The 20,500-nt window shown below is 47.8% G+C and overlaps 7 protein-coding genes across 7 annotated transcripts; 2 read left to right on the top strand and 5 right to left on the bottom strand.

Moving 5' to 3' along the window:
* Positions 1 to 2,387: 2,387 nt before the first annotated feature.
* Positions 2,388 to 4,361, top strand: AO090103000338 (purple acid phosphatase family protein; the record flags this gene model as incomplete). Its single annotated transcript, XM_001826859.1, has 3 exons — positions 2,388 to 2,737; positions 2,794 to 3,483; positions 3,545 to 4,361. The coding sequence occupies 3 exons, from the start codon at positions 2,388 to 2,390 to the stop codon at positions 4,359 to 4,361; spliced, it is 1,857 nt and encodes a 618-aa protein (XP_001826911.1).
* Positions 4,362 to 5,931: 1,570 nt separating this feature from the next.
* On the bottom strand, positions 5,932 to 7,697 carry AO090103000337 (uncharacterized protein; the record flags this gene model as incomplete). Its single annotated transcript, XM_023233326.1, has 4 exons — positions 5,932 to 6,498; positions 6,549 to 7,012; positions 7,061 to 7,241; positions 7,317 to 7,697. The coding sequence occupies 4 exons, from the start codon at positions 7,695 to 7,697 to the stop codon at positions 5,932 to 5,934; spliced, it is 1,593 nt and encodes a 530-aa protein (XP_023093920.1).
* Positions 7,698 to 8,539: 842 nt separating this feature from the next.
* Positions 8,540 to 9,865, bottom strand: AO090103000336 (putative aminotransferase, classes I and II family; the record flags this gene model as incomplete). Its single annotated transcript, XM_001826857.1, has 1 exon — positions 8,540 to 9,865. The coding sequence occupies one exon, from the start codon at positions 9,863 to 9,865 to the stop codon at positions 8,540 to 8,542; it is 1,326 nt and encodes a 441-aa protein (XP_001826909.1).
* A 722-nt stretch (positions 9,866 to 10,587) lies between these two features.
* AO090103000335 (uncharacterized protein) lies at positions 10,588 to 12,321 on the bottom strand (the record flags this gene model as incomplete). The annotated part of the gene is made up of 1 exon (XM_001826856.1): positions 10,588 to 12,321. The coding sequence occupies one exon, from the start codon at positions 12,319 to 12,321 to the stop codon at positions 10,588 to 10,590; it is 1,734 nt and encodes a 577-aa protein (XP_001826908.1).
* A 1,544-nt stretch (positions 12,322 to 13,865) lies between these two features.
* AO090103000334 (class I SAM-dependent methyltransferase) lies at positions 13,866 to 15,050 on the bottom strand (the record flags this gene model as incomplete). Its single annotated transcript, XM_023233327.1, has 6 exons — positions 13,866 to 13,955; positions 14,033 to 14,369; positions 14,433 to 14,642; positions 14,696 to 14,736; positions 14,787 to 14,910; positions 14,977 to 15,050. 6 exons carry the CDS (start codon positions 15,048 to 15,050, stop codon positions 13,866 to 13,868), a joined length of 876 nt encoding a protein of 291 aa, XP_023093919.1.
* A 1,365-nt stretch (positions 15,051 to 16,415) lies between these two features.
* On the bottom strand, positions 16,416 to 17,604 carry AO090103000333 (guanine nucleotide exchange factor SDO1; the record flags this gene model as incomplete). The annotated part of the gene is made up of 2 exons (XM_001826854.3): positions 16,416 to 17,380; positions 17,538 to 17,604. The coding sequence occupies 2 exons, from the start codon at positions 17,602 to 17,604 to the stop codon at positions 16,416 to 16,418; spliced, it is 1,032 nt and encodes a 343-aa protein (XP_001826906.1).
* A 608-nt stretch (positions 17,605 to 18,212) lies between these two features.
* Positions 18,213 to 19,893, top strand: cp3 (carboxypeptidase C PRC1; the record flags this gene model as incomplete). Its single annotated transcript, XM_001826853.3, has 2 exons — positions 18,213 to 18,675; positions 18,728 to 19,893. 2 exons carry the CDS (start codon positions 18,213 to 18,215, stop codon positions 19,891 to 19,893), a joined length of 1,629 nt encoding a protein of 542 aa, XP_001826905.1.
* Between the last annotated feature and the right edge of the window lie 607 nt (positions 19,894 to 20,500).

Consider the following 20,500-nt stretch of genomic DNA (forward strand, 5'->3'; position numbering starts at 1 on the left):
CCCGTGTATTGTCCTTTTGAGCGTATACCCGTTTGAGGTTTGAATTTCCCCCGGTTTCCGGGGTGAATTGTACTGTACGTACATGATTATTAGACGAATAGAAAATCAGTGTACCAACAATAAGCCCTTGCTCCTGTTTATTTCCGCGGAGTAAGCCCAGCCAAGCAATGTAAGGACATAGATAAAACGAACCGGCTTCTAGACTCTTCCCCTCACCGAAAGTCAAACTTCGAGTCAAACCATGGATGTTAATCATTGCCGCCAAGACAATAGACCGATAATCGCCTCGACCCAACGTCGATCCGCGTTACCCCGAATGTCAGTCACGCGATGTCACTACCAATGAGGTGAAGACCGTTATCGCATCATTGGTCTGGCTTTTGGGACGCCTGGTGGGATCGTCGGAGGTTGTGGAGATAGACTCGACGTCGTTGCGAGGTTAACTTTATGCTTCGTTGCACTTCGGGTCATATCCTACTTGTCATGTTGAATTATGGAGTAGTAACTTTTGACGTGTTTGAAGGTTCCGTTACATCCTTTCCACTGTTCTTAGATGACGTACACCCATAAGCATATATTGACGAAGATATGCAAAGACTCATATACATATTGTGTGGTCGTAATCAAGCGGTTGCCGATACACGTATCGCCGCTTTTACGATAACACGTGAGCATCGACTGATCATGTGCATAAATATTGGACAGGAATCCCAGGTGTCAAACCTACACTGCTATTTCACCAGAGTATATTCCAGACCATAGTTGCATATCATCCTCATTACTCGCTCTATACTACTGACTGTCACTCAGTATTGACAACTACCACCAAATACAGTCTCTCCCTACAACTACAAACTACACTCATCCTATCAATGTCCAACTCAGATCACACAGAAAGCTTCATAGAAAAACCACGCATATTACTCCGTCGAGCTTCCTCATATGAACCCACACTCTAAGTGGCCGAGTAAACCAAAAAGAGATATAAAGTATTGCAGTCTTCATTCTCATACTGTATTACCTAGGCACATCATTTACGATAGACTCTTGTTATCCATATACAGAGGGATTATAATTCAACTTTCAACTAAGAAGCACACAGAAGGCCAGATAGGTTGACATGGTTAAACAATCCGGGAGGAATACTAGACTAACTGAGAACGGTCTTATCTGTAAGAATTGAACCTTGAATACAATGCCCATTTTGGTATATAGCTATGTATACCTATCTTTGCGTCTTGTATATCGTTTGTTGTTGGGCCTTTGACATGGCGTTAATGTTAAGCTTGGAGATAGTAACGGAATCAACTAAACAAGACTGAAACGATATCTTCACTTCAGTGTGGCCTTTACCAATTCTAAGACTGACAAGAATCCGAGCAACTACCCTAGAATTATATGGAGATTGGGATGGCTGTACAATATAGTAATAGTAGCCTAATGTACTATATTGATTTCTTCTTATAGGAAACTTGTGATCTTAAGTAATTTACTCTATTTTGTCTTATCTTTTATTAATTTTTCTATAAAACCTGTCAGGTAGATCACGTACACCGAAAGAGTGCTTACAAATAGAGTTATTGTTGGTATAATATCTATTAAGATAATAGGTTTGGCTTCTGGATGAAATATAACAGATTTTTGAAATCAATATTTAGGTTCTATAAAGATGGCTGTTTAGTAAATTATGGAGGGACGCTCTGCAAGGACCATTGCCGGGATGCACATGAATGGAGACACCCTTTTCAGGCATGTCGTAGTGATGATAATGAGAAGAAGGAGGAGGAGGAGGAGGGTTTTGCTCAAGAGTTGTAAGACACTCCTAGCACTAATGCTGTAGAGGATTGACGCTGAATGAAATGAACATTTCTAAATATGTCGAATGGCCTTGAGATAATCAATGTAGCTGGAGGTATTCTTAGCACGAAACATCCAGATAAAGGTGATTGCTAGAAGAAACGATCTATCTAGTGACTGATTTCCTTGATATAGGCAAACCCTCGCTCTCCTAACCCTAAGTCTACGGAGCCTCTAGTACTGAGTAGGTTCCATCAAACCTAAGTCGGAAATTGGCAATTGAAATATTGCCTAAGACGGACAACCTCTTATGATCCATGCATAACTAGTCGTGCGTATATTCCCGATATCATTGGTCTCGGTTAGGGTCTTTATTTGTTCTTGTCGAAGCGGGGCCAGCTAAGACTCTTAGTTTAATCTTCAAGTTGTATAGACCAATCGCTCAACTACCCAATTGCACGTGTGGAAGCTTGGTGCCTGGCTTATCAGCAACACACGGATGTAGCCCTGTAAGCATGCAGCTCACTTATAAAAAGCTCAGCCAGCTGGCTGTTTGCTGTGGGGGGGACCGGCTTCAATTCTCTCTCAGAATGAAGGCAACTACTGCTTCCGTCTTGCTGGCTCTTTTGAGCGCCGTCAATGGCCGCCCTACAGTCGATAATCGCTTCCCATATAAGGGTCCCGCGGTTCCTGTAGGTGATTGGGTTGATCCCACAATCAACGGCAATGGCAAGGGTTTCACCCGACTCGTGGAGCCTCCGGCCGTCAAGCCTGCGTCGTCGCACCCGACCAACAATGTTAATGTGATCTCGCTATCGTATATCCCCGATGGTATTCACATCCACTACCAAACGCCCTTTGGACTGGGACAATCGCCCGCAGTGAAATGGGGCACTAGCCCATACCACTTGGTCAACGTTGCGCGAGGCTTTTCTCACACGTGAGCAGCTCCGAGGACTTCAATTATGACATGAATTGTATGCTGATCGATATTAGCTACGACCGTACCCCCTCCTGCTCGCAGATGAAGGCTGTCACGCAGTGTAGTCAGTTCTTCCACGAGGTTTCGCTGCCCCATTTGGAATCTGGTAAGACCTACTACTACCAGATTCCCGCCGCAAATGGCACCACCGAGTCCGAGGTCTTGAGCTTCACAACCGCCCGGAAGGCCGGTGACCCCACCGAGTTCTCGGTGGCCGTGTTGAATGATATGGGCTACACCAACGCGCAGGGTACCCAAAAGTACCTCACCAAGGCTGCCAGCGAGGCCGCCTTTGCCTGGCACGGCGGTGATATCAGTTACGCAGATGACTGGTCTTCTGGTATCATGGCCTGTGAGGATTCCTGGCCTGTCTGCTACAACGGGTCTAGCACCTCGCTTCCCGGTGGTGTGATTACCTCGGAGTACAAGAAGCCTCTTCCTCAGGGAGAAATTCCGAACCAAGGCGGTCCCCAGGGTGGTGACATGAGTGTAATTTACGAGTCCAACTGGGATCTCTGGCAACAGTGGATGGGCAATATCACAAAGAAGATTCCTTACATGGTTCTCCCCGGTAACCACGAGGCTGCCTGTGCTGAATTCGACGGTCCCCATAATGTCCTCTCGGCCTATCTGGATCACAACGAGCCAAACAGCACCTGGACCAAGAATGACCTCAATTACTATAGCTGTCCTCCTTCCCAGCGGTAAGCTCCTACTCTGCCCCACACTAGTCCTCTTTCCTAATGCTGATTTGTTTCTTTGTAGAAACTTCACTGCTTTCCAGCACCGCTTCCGCATGCCCGGCTCCGAGAGCGGTGGTGTGACTAACTTCTGGTACTCCTTCGACTACGGCCTCGCCCACTTCGTCTCCATGGACGGAGAAACCGACTACGCCAACAGCCCCGAGTGGTCCTTCGCCGAAGATCTCACCGGCGACGAGACCTTCCCCACAGAATCCGAGACATTCGTCACAGACAGCGGGCCCTTCGGAGCCATCGACGGCAGCGTCAAGAACACAAAGGCCTACGAGCAGTACAAGTGGTTGAAGAAGGACCTCTCCAGCGTCGACCGCACCAAGACACCCTGGGTAATCGTCATGAGCCACCGGCCCATGTACAGTTCCGCATACTCTTCCTACCAGAAGAACATCCGGGAAGCATTCGAAGCGCTTTTGCTTCAGTATGGCGTCGATGCTTACCTCTCCGGCCATATCCACTGGTATGAGCGCTTGTGGCCGCTTGGTGCGAACGGCACGATCGATACCGCCTCCGTGCTGAACAAGAATACGTACCGAGTCAACCCTGGCAAGTCCATGACTCATATCGTGAATGGTATGGCGGGTAATATTGAGAGTCATAGTGAATTTAGTGCTGGTCAGGGCCTTACTAATATCACTGCGGTGCTTAATACCAAGGAGTATGGTTTCAGCAAGCTTACTGTTGCTAATGCTACTGCTCTGAAGTGGGAGTATGTTAAGGGCAGTGATGGCTCGGCTGGGGATACACTTTGGTTGGTTAAGCCTGAGGCTGCTGGTTTCCAGGGTCGTGGAAAGAGCCCTTATGGGAAGAAGACTCGCTCCTAGAATAATGGCCCTGTATCTCGAGCTTTTGTGTATATAACTTGATCTTGGTTCTGGGACAGGGACTAATACAGGTACAGAGGGAAAAGGTATATAATATATTGAAGATGTTTACAACCTGGTGCCTTTTCATATGAACGGAAAAATGAAAATCTATTTCAATTTAGCCAACCATGGAGGTGCATATCCGATGGGGATACAGAACTGCCATTGCTGACAGCCCCGACATATAGAGCATGGTTTTAGAGTTCAGGAACAGTTTTTATTCTATGTTTCAAATATATGTAGAATAAACACTCTCCAAATATTCTCAGGTGTTAAGAATGATCATAACCGGGGAGAATTCTTATTATGCATTTCTGATAAATAGCATCTAGATATTGCTCTAATGCTCTCTTGATCGTCGTAGACAATAGAAAGCCAACCCTAGACCTGTGTAGGATTATCTGAGAATATGTGACTATTGAACGGTTCTTGTTTAGAAACTTTGCGACTTTCCCTTTCTGGAACAGGACTAGCTTAGGGCCGCTTTTTACTTAATAATTGCTTCTAGAATATAGAAATAGATAGAAGTATATATACTAAGCCCTCCTAGAGTATTAAACTAATATACTAGAGTAATCTAAGCAACTGCGAGGTTGAATGAGTATTAAAACAGCCCCCTCAATGCCTACATATCCCCTCTCCTCCTGTATAATAGCTGTTTCGATTGTTTGTATATAGAACCTCTAGGAGCGTCATAAAAAATGGGAAAACAAAATTAAAAAGATTTCTGCAAGATAAAAAAGCTTTCTGCTGTTGAAAAAATCATTACCATCTCCAACCACCGACCACCAGCATTAAAATACCTCTTCGACCAAACCCCGTCCCGCCATTGAGCAAGACGTATCTTGAGATCCGTACTATAATTCAGGTCTCCTGAAAGCACAGTAAGGCATAGCCATTTCAAGGATGGCTCTAACTAGCCAATCCTGAATTCTGAATCAGACATCGCTATGCTCTAATAATATCCATCCTAAAATTTCCCCAGCGTGGATCGCCAAGGTAGGATGGTTCATTAAAATGGCAACATATGGACTATGATCGTCGAATGGAGATAGGTAAAAAAAAAAAAAGCAAAAGCATATCGACGGTGTCAATCGATAGTTAACATCAGAGCCTTGGTTTCAAACAACTGAGTATAGATATCCCAAATTATAAGGCAGCAACCTTCGGAGTGGTGTGCGGTCTTGAGCTGAACGTAAAAGCAATCATATACCTACTAATGCGCTACCTCTTAACCTTGTTAGCTATCTATATCCTAATTTCTGTATATGCTCGACTGACTTTTTATCAACTATTAGAATACTTATCAAGGATTTTCTTTTCCATTCTCTGATCCAGACTAGCCTAGGGCAACGTTTTCATATGTTTAATCCAATTGACATGAATGTTAAAAGTAGAAGATGCTATATGAGGCACAGAGAAGGCTGACTTGACCAAGAACCGGGTTAGGTGTATATCCTTACATTTTCTTCGCTCTAAAAGCATACCATCATTCACACCAAAGCGAGTAATTCTCTGATGAATACCCTTACTTGCAAACAACACGCAGCTTCCTTGCCAAAGACTTGGCCACTGGGGTAGACTCCTCATCTACAGTATCAGCATAGAAGCGCCGACACATATCCAAGTCGATATTGCGCGCATCAGCCCAAAGTGGACAGCTATACCAAACCTGAGCACAAACCCAGATGATAGCAACAGCTATTACACTGATGTAATTGGCAAAGAAATTCTTCGCGGACGTCTTCTCGTGAAGCGGCCAAATGCTCAAGTAAAACTGAATCCCAAAGACAACAAGACACCAGATTAAGCCCCACCATGCGGCATACGGGTATGCCCACGATCTCCAAGGAAGGTGCGCCTCATTACGGCCTTGCAGCGTCCAGGTATATCTAAACCGTAGGTGGGAAAGACATATCATAGACCATCCAAATAGTGTAAGTAGGGAGACTAGGTTGGAAAGCCATGTGAAAACTTGTGCTCCAGTATGTGTCACGTTGAGGTAAGCGAGAGCACCTCCAATCCCGATGGTGGCAATATAGCCAGCCCATGGTCGACCTACACTGTCTGCTTTACCGAATACCTGGAGGACATCCTGTGTGAGCATATAAAAGTTCGATAACTGTAAGGAGTACCAGTCCATACCTTGTGATTCATCTTGACATGTGCCAGCCCCATCAGGATTCGAGAGCCACCATACCCCGATATACTACCAGTGGATATCACGGAAATAAAAATCACAGCATTCGTGATATGGGCTAGTATCGGTATCCCGGCATTCTTGAAAGCAATCACGAACGGCGAGGCGTTACTCCCGGAACCACCAAATAAACTAGGATCATTCGGGTCCACAGTTAATGTAATCATAAGGCTTCCCAAGATATAGAAAAGGCCGAGACGGAACCAGACGGATTTGATAGCTTTCGGTACCGATTCTCGCGGGTTAGCAACTTCAGTAGCCACCAACGCAGCATTCTCCGAGCCAGCCATTGCAAATATACAGGTCGGAATGACGCTGATAAAGCCCTTGAACCCGTTGTTAACAGGCTGCGCATTCCAATAACGGAATCCAATAGGGCCTCCCTGGGGCGAGCCTCCAGCAGTAACCACTGCTGGTAGTTAGTACTACCGAAGGAATAGCAGTGCAAGGCAATTACCAATTAATGCAATGACACAAATGAACATCCAGCCAAATTTGATGGTTGATGCGACTACTTCCACCTCTGCGAAGAACCTCACAGCCCAGATGTTGATCAAGATGATAACAGCCCAAAAAATAGATATCCATGCGGCCTTTGGCACCTCGTCTGTCCAATAGTTGAGAACAGTTACAACACCCTGGCGACAAAGGCATAGGCATTAGTACTATAACGGCATGCCAAAAAGTCTGCAATTTTCGAAAACAAGACGGACCTGAAGTTCATTGGCAATTGTGATCCAGTAGGAAAACCAATATCCCCACCCAAGAGCGAAACCAGCAGCTGGGCTGATGAAGATTGTAGCCCATTGCACAAATGCCGAAGGAAGAGGATATATAACCGCCATTTCACCAATGGATTGACAGACAGACCAGATAATTGAGCTGCTTATAAGAAATCCAATGAAAAGACTGGCGGGGCCCCCGTTGGCCAAGGACGTGCCACTTCCTAGCCACATCCCCATGCCAATTGCTGACCCGAGGGCAACCATAGTCAAATGGCGGGTGCCGAGGGTGCGATGGAGTTGGGTATCTGCTCCATGGTCAACTGGTTCCCCTTGTGCCTTGTCTGTCGCATTTTCCATATATATGCCCATGTTCTCTCTAGGTTTATCGGGAACGGGACGCTCATGGCTTTTGAGTTCTACTGGACTTGATTCCATATTGAGGGTGAACGAGATCAAATAGAAGGCCTTCTCAGTAAGAAAATTGAATACAAAGAAAATTTATACAACCAACAAGATGGGTTATATCAGTTGTGCTAGTCAGACATCTATGGACAGAACAGTGCTTTTATATCCAGCCTAGGTTCAGTTTGATAGCTGGGCTCCAGTTCACTAACTGATTTAGCCCCTTGACATAATCATAAAGATAAGCCCTGATGATAGAAAGAATAGGGAGTGAACCTGACCTGCCCTGGATTGGCCTTGGGAATTAGATAGCTCTCCGTAAATGCGGGGGATCAGCTCAGTTAGCATCATAACCAGATAAGACATATTGTGGAAAGCAAACGCCGTTTGAAATAGGGTTCAGTGGCTTCATCTCCCGTCCGTGCTTTGTGCTAAGGCTCTCCTATCTCGATTATCTCGGTAATTGAGATAGTGTTACTGGGCCACCAGTCATACATATCGTTTTCCCTAGGTTTGAAGACCATTGCCGAAGGACTCGGAAAGAATATCCTAATGTAGGAACATCATTTATCCTATTGCATCATATGTATGGAGCTGACTAGCATGGCCAGAGGTTGATGGTAATCTGAGAGTATCTTCATACATATGGCTAGATTTTTTTTAAGAAAAGACAAAAGAAAAAACTAAATACAAACTCGTCCCTAGTGCATTCCGTATATCATCACTGGGCACGGAATAATACGAACTTCCAACATAATTATTAACTCAAAAATGTGAGCAAATACACGCTACCGGTCTTACACCTCCCCTCATTGAATGGCACAAACTATGCGTGCCATTGCCTCCATCAGCCACGGAATGGGGTGCGCAAACACTAGACGAAACCAACCCGGGTTCTCCGATCCATACGCAGTCCCATGAGCCACGTAGACCTTGTTATCCAGTAGCTTCTGAAAGATTCTATCAGTGAGGTCAGTTGCCCGGCCCTCCTCTTCAGGATGGGCCGCTAAATACTTCGCGCCGAGGTTGACCCATAAAAAGAATCCAGCATTGCAGCCACGTAAATACTCGATCTTGTGTTTGTTCAGGGCGTGAACGAGGAATTGGTGAGACAGAGAGAGTCTCTCGCGATTCATCTCGATGTATTTATCAGTAAAATGGTCGTCTGAAAGAATAGATGCAGTGATCTGATCCGACATCCCAGAGACGAAGGAGTACAAGGACAGACACTTCTGAGCAATATGGAGCTCGGGGTTAGATTGTGAAATGATTGCACCGACTCGCAGGCCGTTGGCACCAAAGTCCTTGCTCATGCCCCAGAGAACGTGCACAAGACTGGGGTCAATGAGCCTAGTTATGTCTCTCGACAGTATTGATTCGAACGGTGTGAAAGGAATATCTTTATCCACACGATTCTCCCAGACCGACAGCGCGTAGATCTCATCACTAATCAAGTGCATTTGCCTCGACTGACAGAATTCCATGAACTTGTCAATGGTTTCCCGTGGGTAGCACCGCCCCAGGGGGTTATGCGGATTGCAGAGGATCACAGCTCGTACTCGCCTCCCTGTGGACGCCTCAAATTCTACTGCAGCCTTTTCATAAAGATCAACTGATTCGATGCTCAGAGGGTCCACGTTTCCCATCTTCACCGGTATAACCACTGCCTCTGGCCGTAGTGAGATGTCTGCGATGAAGGTGCTGTAGTACGGCATTCCAAGAAGAACACCCTCACCTGGGTTAACGAAGGCCCAGCTCAAATGCTCAATGGCAGAAGAACATCCATTCGTCATCAGGATATGACTAGGCTCTACTGGTCGAAAGGCATTGAAATGTCTGTTCAAGAAGTGTGATACCGCCTTTCGAAGCGCGTTGGACCCCATACTTCCGTTATTGTAGGTGAGGTGCTCGGCTGACAGGCGAAAGTTGGCTTCAATGTACTGGAGTAGTGTATTGTGTAGCAGCGTGTTTTCTGCCATTCCGATGGACAAGATTCCGGACGGATTAGTATCAGGATTCCACATGTCACTGATCACATCCCAGATTATTCGCTTGGAACCCAGCTCAACAGCATTTTGGCCGCGCTTGGAAAAGATTTCAAGGGGTTGGACATCCGGATACCCGATTGATCCCATGTCGTAGTAACAGAGTTGCCGATAAAGATGAAACTGAGTGAAGTATGTTCAGGCCAGCATGTATGCCAACACTTTCCGGCGTGAGATGAGACTGTCTTTTATAGAGATACTTGACCCGATATCGGATATGGCACTCCAGTAAGGTTAATCACATTTCACTTTAAACATGATATCAGCCATATCAAAATGGAATCTATATCACCCCGCATTAACAGGCGTAGGCGCTCTTGGCAGATCGGCGGTTTTTATATCTCGCCAGAACATTCGGCGTTTGATACACATCACCGATTTGCTACTGATACTGAAAAAAAAAAACCCCACCCTGAACGTACTCTTGACTAGCTTTAGGATTGATTAACCCTCATGCCGTGGATTATCCTGGACTGCGGTGATCGATTTAGGTCTCTTGGGCTTGCTTCTGACAGACGCGGGGCCAACAGTGCAGCTCAAAATAACTATAACATATTATGATGCACACATGCTGCAAGTTTAGTTAACACATAGCGATTGAGAGGAGGTGGATTTGTAATTATGAGATAGAATTCTACAATGGCAGGATTACGCATGGTCTTCAGAGCGAAAGTCGATACTAAGTTATCATTTTACTGAACAATGTATACTGGTTGGCATATGGCTACAAAGCAATATATTATCAGTTATAAGTGGCAACCACAATTACAAATCTTGCTTGATTGTTGCAAGTACAAATCGATGCCAATATTCTAGCAGCACTTCCCCTTCGAGCAACCATTGAGAACCTGCGGTATCTCAGCGGTATCCAAGCGACAAAAGCATGATGCTTTGATCGGAACATCAGCCGCGGCAAGGGCTAGTTTAGCCGGCTGCTCGATCATAGCTGCTTCATCCATCCTCCCTAGGCGAACCAGGCACTCGTAGTATCCCTGCAGTGACCATACATTGTTTGGGTGCCGACGCTGTCGGATGATAGAGTGATCCAGGCCCAGGTCGGCACGATACGTTTGTGCTGCTTCCTCCAGATAACCCTGTTCCATTCGGAGGGCCGCATACGCATGGCGAACAGGTTGCATCCACGACCACGGCTCGCTATACGGTAGTTTGTCTTCAAGATCAATCGCTTCGCGGAGGGATGCAAAGGCCTTGTCGTAGTTTGCGCACCGATATTCAATTTCTCCTTCTAGCATAGCAGAAGCCACACCAAGTACGTCAACGATCTTTCCGTTGTAGGCACGGCGAGTCGCTGGCACGCGAGCCCATGCCTGATGAAAGCGCTCTTGTTCCTCTCGGGCGGTGGCAACATCACCTGTAGCGGCGAATGCAATACCTTTAGCATAGTGCGTGGTGGCCGTTACACCTGCATAAAGTTCCTGATCATGCGGCAGCTCTTTGCGCTTAAGCTCCTCCCACATACCAAAGCGAACCATCACATGTAGGCGAATAGACATGAACTGTTCTAACCAGTCGGCCATGGGTGGTGATTGAATTCGAAGAACGTCCTCCGGCACTGTTGCTTCCATGCGAGTGACGGCATCAAGGGCGGTCTTACGTCTGCCGGCAAACATAGCAGCGTAGATCAAAGAATGATAGTCATGCAGACGGTAGAACGTGTAAAAGTTCTTGGCTCCTGACTTGCGGAAATACTTATCATCTGCAAGGGTGGAGTTGTGGTTTGACGCTATGGACCGTCGCCAGTCACCAATGAGGATATCCAAATGTGTGGGCATATGGTGGATATGACCAGCGTCGGGCACAAGGTCTCGCAGATGATCGGCCACGTTAATACCCAACTCCGGGGTTGGTGACATTTCGATGAAATGAATATAGAGATGGAGCAGTCCGGGATTTAAATATGGCCCATCCTCTTCCTGCGCAAGAGCTCGTTCGAGAACCGCCTTGACCTCCATTGTGGGCGCATTCGGGTTTGGTTTCGCAGTGAAAAGGTCCCACAGGGACCACGGAGTCATGTTCATCAGCGCGTCGGCATAGAGGGTGGCAATGTTCAGATCACGCCCGAAAATATCGTAAACTAGCTTCATAGCGGCGGCATACCCTTTGTTGAGGGCTGCGTAATCCGTCGCAGGTTGATCGGTGGGGAACCGGGATTGGATAGCCTCGATCAAAGCTCGCTCCAGGTGAGTGGCATTGACGGCGTGTTTGGCTGCCTCTCGCGATGCCTCGTACCCTCGTTGCACCGATCTGTGAAGGTCTCCTAGGTCGAACTTCTCCCACGGCTTGTTGTAGTTTGGACCGACCGCATAGGCGAGACCCCAATATGCCATCGCACATGTAGGGTCGTGCGCAATGGCTTGCTCAAAGCAGTAGGCGCCTTCAACATGATTGAATGAGTATACCCAGGTCAAACCGCGATTGAACCAGATCTGGGCATCACCGCTGTTGGTGGTGATGCTATGGCCAAACGAGCCAAGATCATAGTATTCGTCGTCCGCTGGAACGGGTGAGACGATTTGTCGAGTCATGGTGGACGTTGGCGAATGCGGATTACGAGAGACAGATATTCTGTGATACCAGGCGGAAGGGTCACCGGATGGAAGGCCAGCAAGAGCTCTATGCTCTGCATTATATATCTTTACATATCTAGGTCTTATCATTGAAGGCAAGTGGCAAGTGGGGATGCGGAGAGAATCGGCGCTTCAGACACCGGAGACGCCGCAGCTCCTTTTTTCTCCCCAGCTAATCTTTTAATTACTATGTCTCACTACCTCCAGTAGTATGATCTCGCATATTATAAGTTAGTGTTGACTCATATGCGAGGAAATTACTGGAAACGTGATAAAAAAAAAAAAAAAAAGGATCGAGAGATGAGCACTCGGCGACTCGGCGTTTGATAATCATAAATCTGCTTGCGGCCGATTTCAAACGCCACTATCATCTGGAATTAATCTCGGCGATGGCAAAAGGCACGGCAACTGGGAAACGAAGACTGGCAATCCAGACATCAAGACGAGGTCAGATGAGTAGACACTTAGCCTGAATGCACACATGCAAGTATATTTGTATTTGGTTCGGCCGGTTTCTCGATTGCCATTATACAGATCCCTCGTCAATGGCTTCTCCAAAATGCGATAGCTAAGCAAGACCCTTCCTCCTAGGGCTGATCATCATCAGCTGATACTGACTCTCCTGGCACTGTCATTGTACTCGTCATTTGTCTATCGAGTACTCTTTCTCTTCTACCAGGCCTACCCTATCTCACTTGGAAACCATGGCGGATGATCTACGAGTCTGGAATATCTTCCTCTCCGGGAGATTATCTGTGCGTTCTTCGCCGGCACAATTGGTATTATTATGCACAACAGACTCTACTTCAACCATCATTACCCCTTTGCCGGAGGAGAGGCTTTTGGAGTGGTGTGTTGAGGATGGTTGGGATCCGCTTTGTAGGTTTTTGGGCAAGGAGGTTCCGGATGTTGAGCTTCCTAGTGGGAATCCGCCGAAGGCGTGGGCGGAGAGGATTGCGAGGACGATGGAGGTGCATCATAAACACACTGTGAGGAATATGATGCTGTTCATTGCGGTGGTCGGGGTTGTTTTGGGGTTTTGGGGGCTTGGGTTGTTTTATTAGAGGGTGAGGTCTCGTTATATCCTGATTTGGAAGATTGTAGTCGAGACTTTGGCTTGTTCTGGTGAGTGTTTGATCATGCATGGAAATGGCACAGGTTCATTGCTCTTCGTAGAACGATATATAAAGAATCTAGGCCTCCCCGTATGCACCCCAACGGTATACTGAAAAGAGGTCCGCTAGAAATCAGCTACTAAACGAAAAAGACCGCCCGCATACGTACAGGGTCTAGATCACGCAATCATTGCCCAAATTATACTCTATGTCCTATCTCATTGCCCTGCTTACTGGCACTCGTCGTGAAGGTCGTTTGAGTGAAATCAAGGTACAGGTCCCTTGAGCGGCTTCTGGCCGTAGACACTCGACCTATTTACAGCGTAACGAAGACAGTTAGCTGCTAATCCCATCTTCCAGCTTTCTATATCGAACCAGGGCGCGGGCTTACACGTAGAAATAGGCATGGATCTTGGAGTAGTCGCGCAATCCCTTCCTCATCTTGGCCAAGAATACTTGCACTTCCTCATAGCTCCACTGTTGATGGTGTTAGTTTTGTGTGAATAGATCCAACTGTCCCGTCATCCGGGAAAAGCTAAAAAATAGGGCCTTACCCCCATCACACGGGTGAGCAGTGCCATGGACCATCCTTCAATGCCCTGCTCGCAATGCAGCAGATTCCACCTTCCCAACTGTCGGTAGTGCTCGTCATTACTCCAAGGACCAACAGGGAGTTTGAATCGCCGCTCGGTTACATTTTCAAATCCTGCATCGATCATGTGTTGGCGGGCTAAGTCGGCGATGCGAAACGTTTTGCCGAACCTCTCTCCTGCCTCGATGAATATACGTGACCACTCTGCCAGGATGTGGTCGGAGGTCACGGTGCCGTCATCCGATCTGAACTGGATCGACATCTCCAGTTGGTCGAACCATGCGCCGGGCCGTAGACCGCTGTAGCAATTAGAAATTGCCTATCGAGTATGAGGTTCAACAGGGAGCACCAGTGCAACCTACATCAACACGTTGCGATAGAACGCTGGCCAGTCGGAAATCGCCCCGTAGAGTGCACGCACGTGGATCAAATCGAAATGGTTCTCGGGGTATGCCCATGAATCTTCTGCGTCGTCGATCTCGAACTGAAGGTTTGGCGGAACAAAGCTGGGCTGAGTTGGTGAAAGATCGGTTCCAATGACCTCTGCGGAGGGGTATTCATCTGCAAAGTCACTGGACGCACGTTAGCAATCATGGAAGGTCAGTTGATATTGGTTTGCACCAACATGGCCCATATCCCCGTTCCAGTACCGATGTCGAGCACTCTCTATTGTACTTCCGTCAGCCGCGCTCCCAGTCGATGCCATTAGACCTTACCTGGACATCGTCAGAGATAGGGGCCAGACACAGTTTGTTTCCGAGAAGCATTGTGAACATATGATGGCTATAGGGTACTGTTAGAATGTTTGAGTGCTTGTTGACCTCGCCTCCCGTACATACGCTATGTCGAGTTGTTCGTTCTGGGTTTCGTCGTTGGGCCCCCTGGTCATCTTAGCCATCCACATACTCGGTAGAAAGTCGCGCGATTATAGTACCAGTAAGCACCGTCCTTGTAAGCATGATATCGTCTCCCGTTTTCATAGCGATAAGCGGTAATCATCGAATTGATCGAGGTGGTGTCGCTCGCGCTAGGAAGGTCAATTATCAGGGCGGGCGACATCTATCAAGGAGGTCGTGTCTCACAACTCCTCGAAATAATCAGAATCTGTGCCATCATCCAATTCTCCCTACACTGGTCAGCCCCGCGTTTCGACGAAGAATGAGGGGATGACGAGAAAGGGAGACTGACCGCATGCTCGTCGTAATTGTCCTCTGCGTTTTCGTCCCTCGGCGGGGATTCCGAGTCCGACCGAGGCGACTTCTGGCGTCTCGCAGCTCCCATGGTGAGATTGTTTGACAGTTACTCCACATCCCGGGCGAGAACCGGGAAACTTGGTTGTTTTCAACTTCCAGCATAAGCTCCACTCCGAATGAGGACTCTCCCCACTTAAGGTTTAGTCCCAGGCACCGTGCGCCGCCATTGCTCGAACCAATGATACTTCAATACGAAGGCCACTGCTCCACTTATCCGCCACTATCCAGGTGAAGAGTGGAGCCTCGGATGTGGAGTATTGGCTGTACTGCCGTCAAGAGAGCAGGGATGTCTTGCTGAAGAGTGTACGCCGTAGCCTGATACGGTTTCGAGTACCCACAGGCATGCACGCGATCCAGCAATAAGATCGTCGCACCGAAGGTCAGGAGCTCCTTGCAGCACTAGTCCTGTGCTGGTGAGTAATGAACGCGACATTGTCAGTAGTATTCATATTGACCAGTGAACGTATCCAAGGCAAAGGTAAACCTTATGCGGCCCAATGTTGGCCATTGTTCACCCCATTTCCTTTGTCAACGTTACAGAAACGGTGTGGGGGTCTTATGAACAATGCAAGAGCAGAACAAACGAAATAACCATCCAGTCAATCCAGCGACGGTCTAACGGTCATACCCCACCTCGGCAAGAATTGACGACCCATTCGACTAACTGGACTCGGTTGATGATAAGAAGCGACTGCGGATTTCGGAAACGTTTTCCAGCTGTGGGGGTGGCTAGCTTGGATAGTCATCGAATCAAGTTGGAACGGGTCTGAGGGATTTATTGAATTGCCGTGCGGACAGGATGAGGTAGGAGTATGCTAGAGGTAAGGAAATTAGTCTAGCTGGGTCACGGGCTCCCTTCACGTCATGCATGCTATGTATGAGATGAGTCAAGTTTAGATATATTTTGTCTATCCTAATCAATATGAGAAACTACCGGGAAATCGTCATATAAACAATCATTTCGTTAGTCCGCCATCTATCCGAATAATCATCAATCATAGCACACATCTGAGTGAGTCTCAGCGATCTATACATGGATCGACCCTTGTCCGAGGCTCGCAAGTTGCTGGAATCAATCACCCTCTTGGCAGCTTAGTCTTCATGAGTAACGGCCATATCCAGCACTTCTACTCGTCCTCTGCCCCGGGTGTCGTTGCCCACAAATTCATTTAGTCCCTTGAACGCGCCTGGTTCGGCAAAACCAACAACCTCCCACTCATCACCTGCAATTTCTTGCGACTCGACCGACTCGATGAAGCTCAAAATCTTGTCCTTGACATTGGTCGGTGCCTTTGGCTGCGAGGGTTCAGCGTCAGAGCCACCCTCAGCATCGGAATCTTGTTGACGGGCGGACTTCTTCGATCCTTTGCCGCCTTTCTTGTTGGATTTGGAGTTGCCGCCCGACGGAGCTTCTTTCTCTTTGTTCAAGCCCGCTGGTGCTGCAGACTTGACGGTTTGCTTCAAAAGCGGCACGGGGCAGGTCACGCGGAGGCGCATCCGTGCTCGCATCACTGGAATGGGTTGCCATGCAATGAGTGCCTTCATGGCTTCGAGGGCTTGTATTTTCGCCGACTTGTTGGGCGTGACACCAGTCCAGAGTGGCTTCCGAGGTTGCGCCGGGCGAGACTCATCTCCAGCACCACTTGCTTCCCCATTGTTGTTCTGACTCTGCGCTTGTTGCATCTGTCCACTCGCGGAGCTCAGCTGATCCAACGCCTTAGAGATCATTCCCGGCGTGTAGACTCGCTTAGTCGTCGGGTCAACAAGCCTGCCCGATACAATATCCAACACCTCCTTCTCAACTCGCTCGATGATCTCCTTTCGCTCACGCTCACCAACCTGCACTTCACCTTTCCGTAAGATCTCCTGTCGAATCTCGTCTGCGGGAGTGTTGGCACCGAACGCTTTGGCTATCTCCGCAGACGGGGCGGTTTGTGCTTTCGAAACGGAGAGGAAGATGGTAGGCACTTGTAGGACATTGTCAAGATCTTTCTCGGCGCCGGAGCGGTATTCTAAGAGTTTGTTCTTGTAGCAGGCGAGTTCGAATCGTTTTTTCCCTGATAAAAAAAATATTAGCGGGGTTGCGGGGTCGATCTCGTGAGTTTTAATTTTCTGGGTTTCTCTTTTACTCCTCCTTTTCCCTTTCAACAAAAGTTTTCCCAGAGGTGTATATTTATAGAATCAAGCACCGAAACAGAGAGAATATTTACGGACCTTTTTTCAACCTCACCACTGATACATTGGTGAATTTAATCTGATTACTAGGTTGCATAATCGGCATCTTGGCGGATGTGTCTTCCCAGAAGACGTAGAATGCAAATTTTGATAAGAAAGGAATAAAACAAAAACAAAAAAAGAATGATTAACAAGACGTACAGGGTATCTTTCTGGCTGTTGATGCGTGAAGAAATTAGGTCAACATTTTCCCAGGATCTTTTCCGATAGTCTCGTGATTGGCGGAGACGACGATGACGCGGGTCTCGTGACTGCCTGAGTCAGCGATCTGTAGGTACGGCTGACTCAGCGCGTGACTTTTGTTTCCCCGGAGGTCCTCTCTCGCGTGATTGGCTGCCCTGGGGACTGCTATCGGCGTCATCAGCGCCTGCCATCGGTCCCCAACCAACCTAGGTTCACCTCCTCTTCCTCCCCATCTTCTTCTCTGACCTCTTATCACCTGTAGCTGGTTCTTCATCAGCTACCTAAACTACTGTGTTAGATCTGTTTTTCCTGTATGTTACAATCCCTACCATATCTCCTGTCTACCCCCATTAACAGCGTGATACTGATAAGCTACTTGCCTAGACCGCAAGGTACCCTCTTATCGTCATCTCGTCCTGCCATCATAAGCACCCCCTTGTTACATCTCATTTAGAGTCGAAGTGATTCAAGATGAGAGTATTGCCGGCTACTTTGCTGGTTGGAGCTGCCTCTGCGGCCGTTCCACCTCTTCAGCAGGTGCTGGGTCGACCTGAGGAGGGCATGAGCTTCTCCAAGCCACTCCATGCCTTCCAAGAGCAGCTCAAGACTCTTTCAGAGGACGCTCGTAAACTCTGGGATGAAGTTGCCAACTACTTCCCGGACAGCATGGACCACAGCCCCATCTTCTCTCTTCCCAAGAAGCACACCCGTCGTCCGGATTCTCATTGGGACCACATTGTCCGTGGTTCTGATGTCCAGAAGATCTGGGTGAACAATGCCGACGGAGAGAAGGAGAGAGAGATTGATGGAAAGCTTGAGGCTTACGATCTCAGGATCAAGAAAGCTGACCCGAGCGCTCTCGGTATCGACCCGAATGTGAAGCAATACACTGGTTATCTCGACGATAACGGTAATGACAAGCATCTGTTCTACTGTAAGTTACCTTGACCGCCATTTAGTTATTTGCTTGATACTAATTCGCGAAGGGTTCTTCGAATCTCGCAATGATCCTAAGAACGACCCCGTCGTGCTCTGGCTGAATGGTGGCCCCGGTTGCTCTTCCCTCACTGGTCTATTTATGGAGCTGGGACCTAGCAGCATCGATGAGAACATTAAGCCCGTCTACAATGACTTCTCGTGGAACTCTAACGCCTCCGTCATTTTCCTTGATCAGCCCGTGAACGTCGGCTATTCCTACAGTGGCTCCGCTGTTAGCGACACTGTTGCTGCTGGCAAGGATGTCTACGCTCTGCTCTCTCTTTTCTTCAAACAATTCCCCGAATATGCGGAACAGGACTTCCATATTGCCGGCGAGTCCTACGCCGGGCATTACATTCCAGTCTTTGCATCCGAGATCTTGGCTCACAAGAACCGCAACATCAACCTCAAGTCAGTCCTGATCGGCAACGGTCTCACGGACGGCCTCACTCAGTACGGGTACTACCGCCCCATGGGATGTGGCGAGGGTGGCTACAAGGCTGTCCTCGATGAGGCTACCTGCGAATCTATGGACAATGCCCTACCCCGCTGTCGGTCCATGATCGAGTCTTGCTATAATTCTGAGAGCGCCTGGGTCTGTGTCCCTGCCTCGATTTACTGCAATAATGCTCTTATCGGACCTTACCAGCGCACCGGACAGAACGTCTACGATGTTCGTAGCAAGTGTGAGGATGAAAGCAACCTGTGCTACAAGGGTATGGGTTACGTGAGTGAATATCTCAACAAGGCTGAGGTTCGCGAGGCCGTCGGAGCCGAAGTTGGTGGTTATGACTCCTGCAACTTCGACATCAACCGTAACTTCCTCTTCCACGGTGATTGGATGAAGCCCTACCACCGTCTTGTTCCCGGCCTTCTCGAGCAGATCCCTGTGCTGATCTACGCCGGTGATGCTGACTACATCTGCAACTGGCTCGGCAACAAGGCCTGGACCGAGGCTCTTGAATGGCCTGGCCAGAAGGAGTACGCCTCGGCCGAACTGGAGGACCTTAAGATCGAGCAGAACGAACACACCGGCAAGAAGATCGGTCAGGTTAAGTCTCATGGAAATTTCACCTTCATGCGTCTCTACGGTGGAGGTCACATGGTTCCCATGGACCAGCCCGAGGCTAGTCTGGAATTCTTCAACCGCTGGTTGGGTGGTGAATGGTTCTAGATGGCTAGTTGGGACTTGGATAAGACATGTCTGGATGTGTCTCGATGATATATTGCTGGCCCAGTAACCTGCCACACAGAATATGTTTCGATGCGTAATGTGCTCCAATTGCTTGTTTGCTGTGATGTTTGTACATCAACATTCATGGTCGTATCGTGCTATATGTCTCGATATATATATATAACGATACGACGATTAGAATACAGATCCTTTTCATAGAGTAATCACGGTGCATGTGCTTGCTTTATTAGACCGTAACTATTCCGTAGTTGACTACACTTTTCATTACACATTTAATGTAGTGATGTGGAAGACAGATTGCATGGTGTTGGTTTGGTACATCCTTCATCAAGGATACTGGAGTAGCTGCATACAGAGATAACAGCAACGATGTCCTTATCATAAGATGACGAATTCACCGATAAGTATACTCTGCAGATCCTCCAATATTAATTACATACGCACCTGATATTTGTACTCACATAATACGACAGGCCAACGACAAAAACTTTACGGCCGCAGGGAGGCATGAGGGAAATGACTCTACCAGTAGAAGCAAGCCTAGTCCCGGTAGACCTCTTCTAGAACAAAAAAAAATGAAGATTTT

Source organism: Aspergillus oryzae, chromosome 8 (assembly GCF_000184455.2).
Source record: "Aspergillus oryzae RIB40 DNA, chromosome 8".
In the NCBI taxonomy this organism is placed as follows: domain Eukaryota; kingdom Fungi; phylum Ascomycota; class Eurotiomycetes; order Eurotiales; family Aspergillaceae; genus Aspergillus; species Aspergillus oryzae.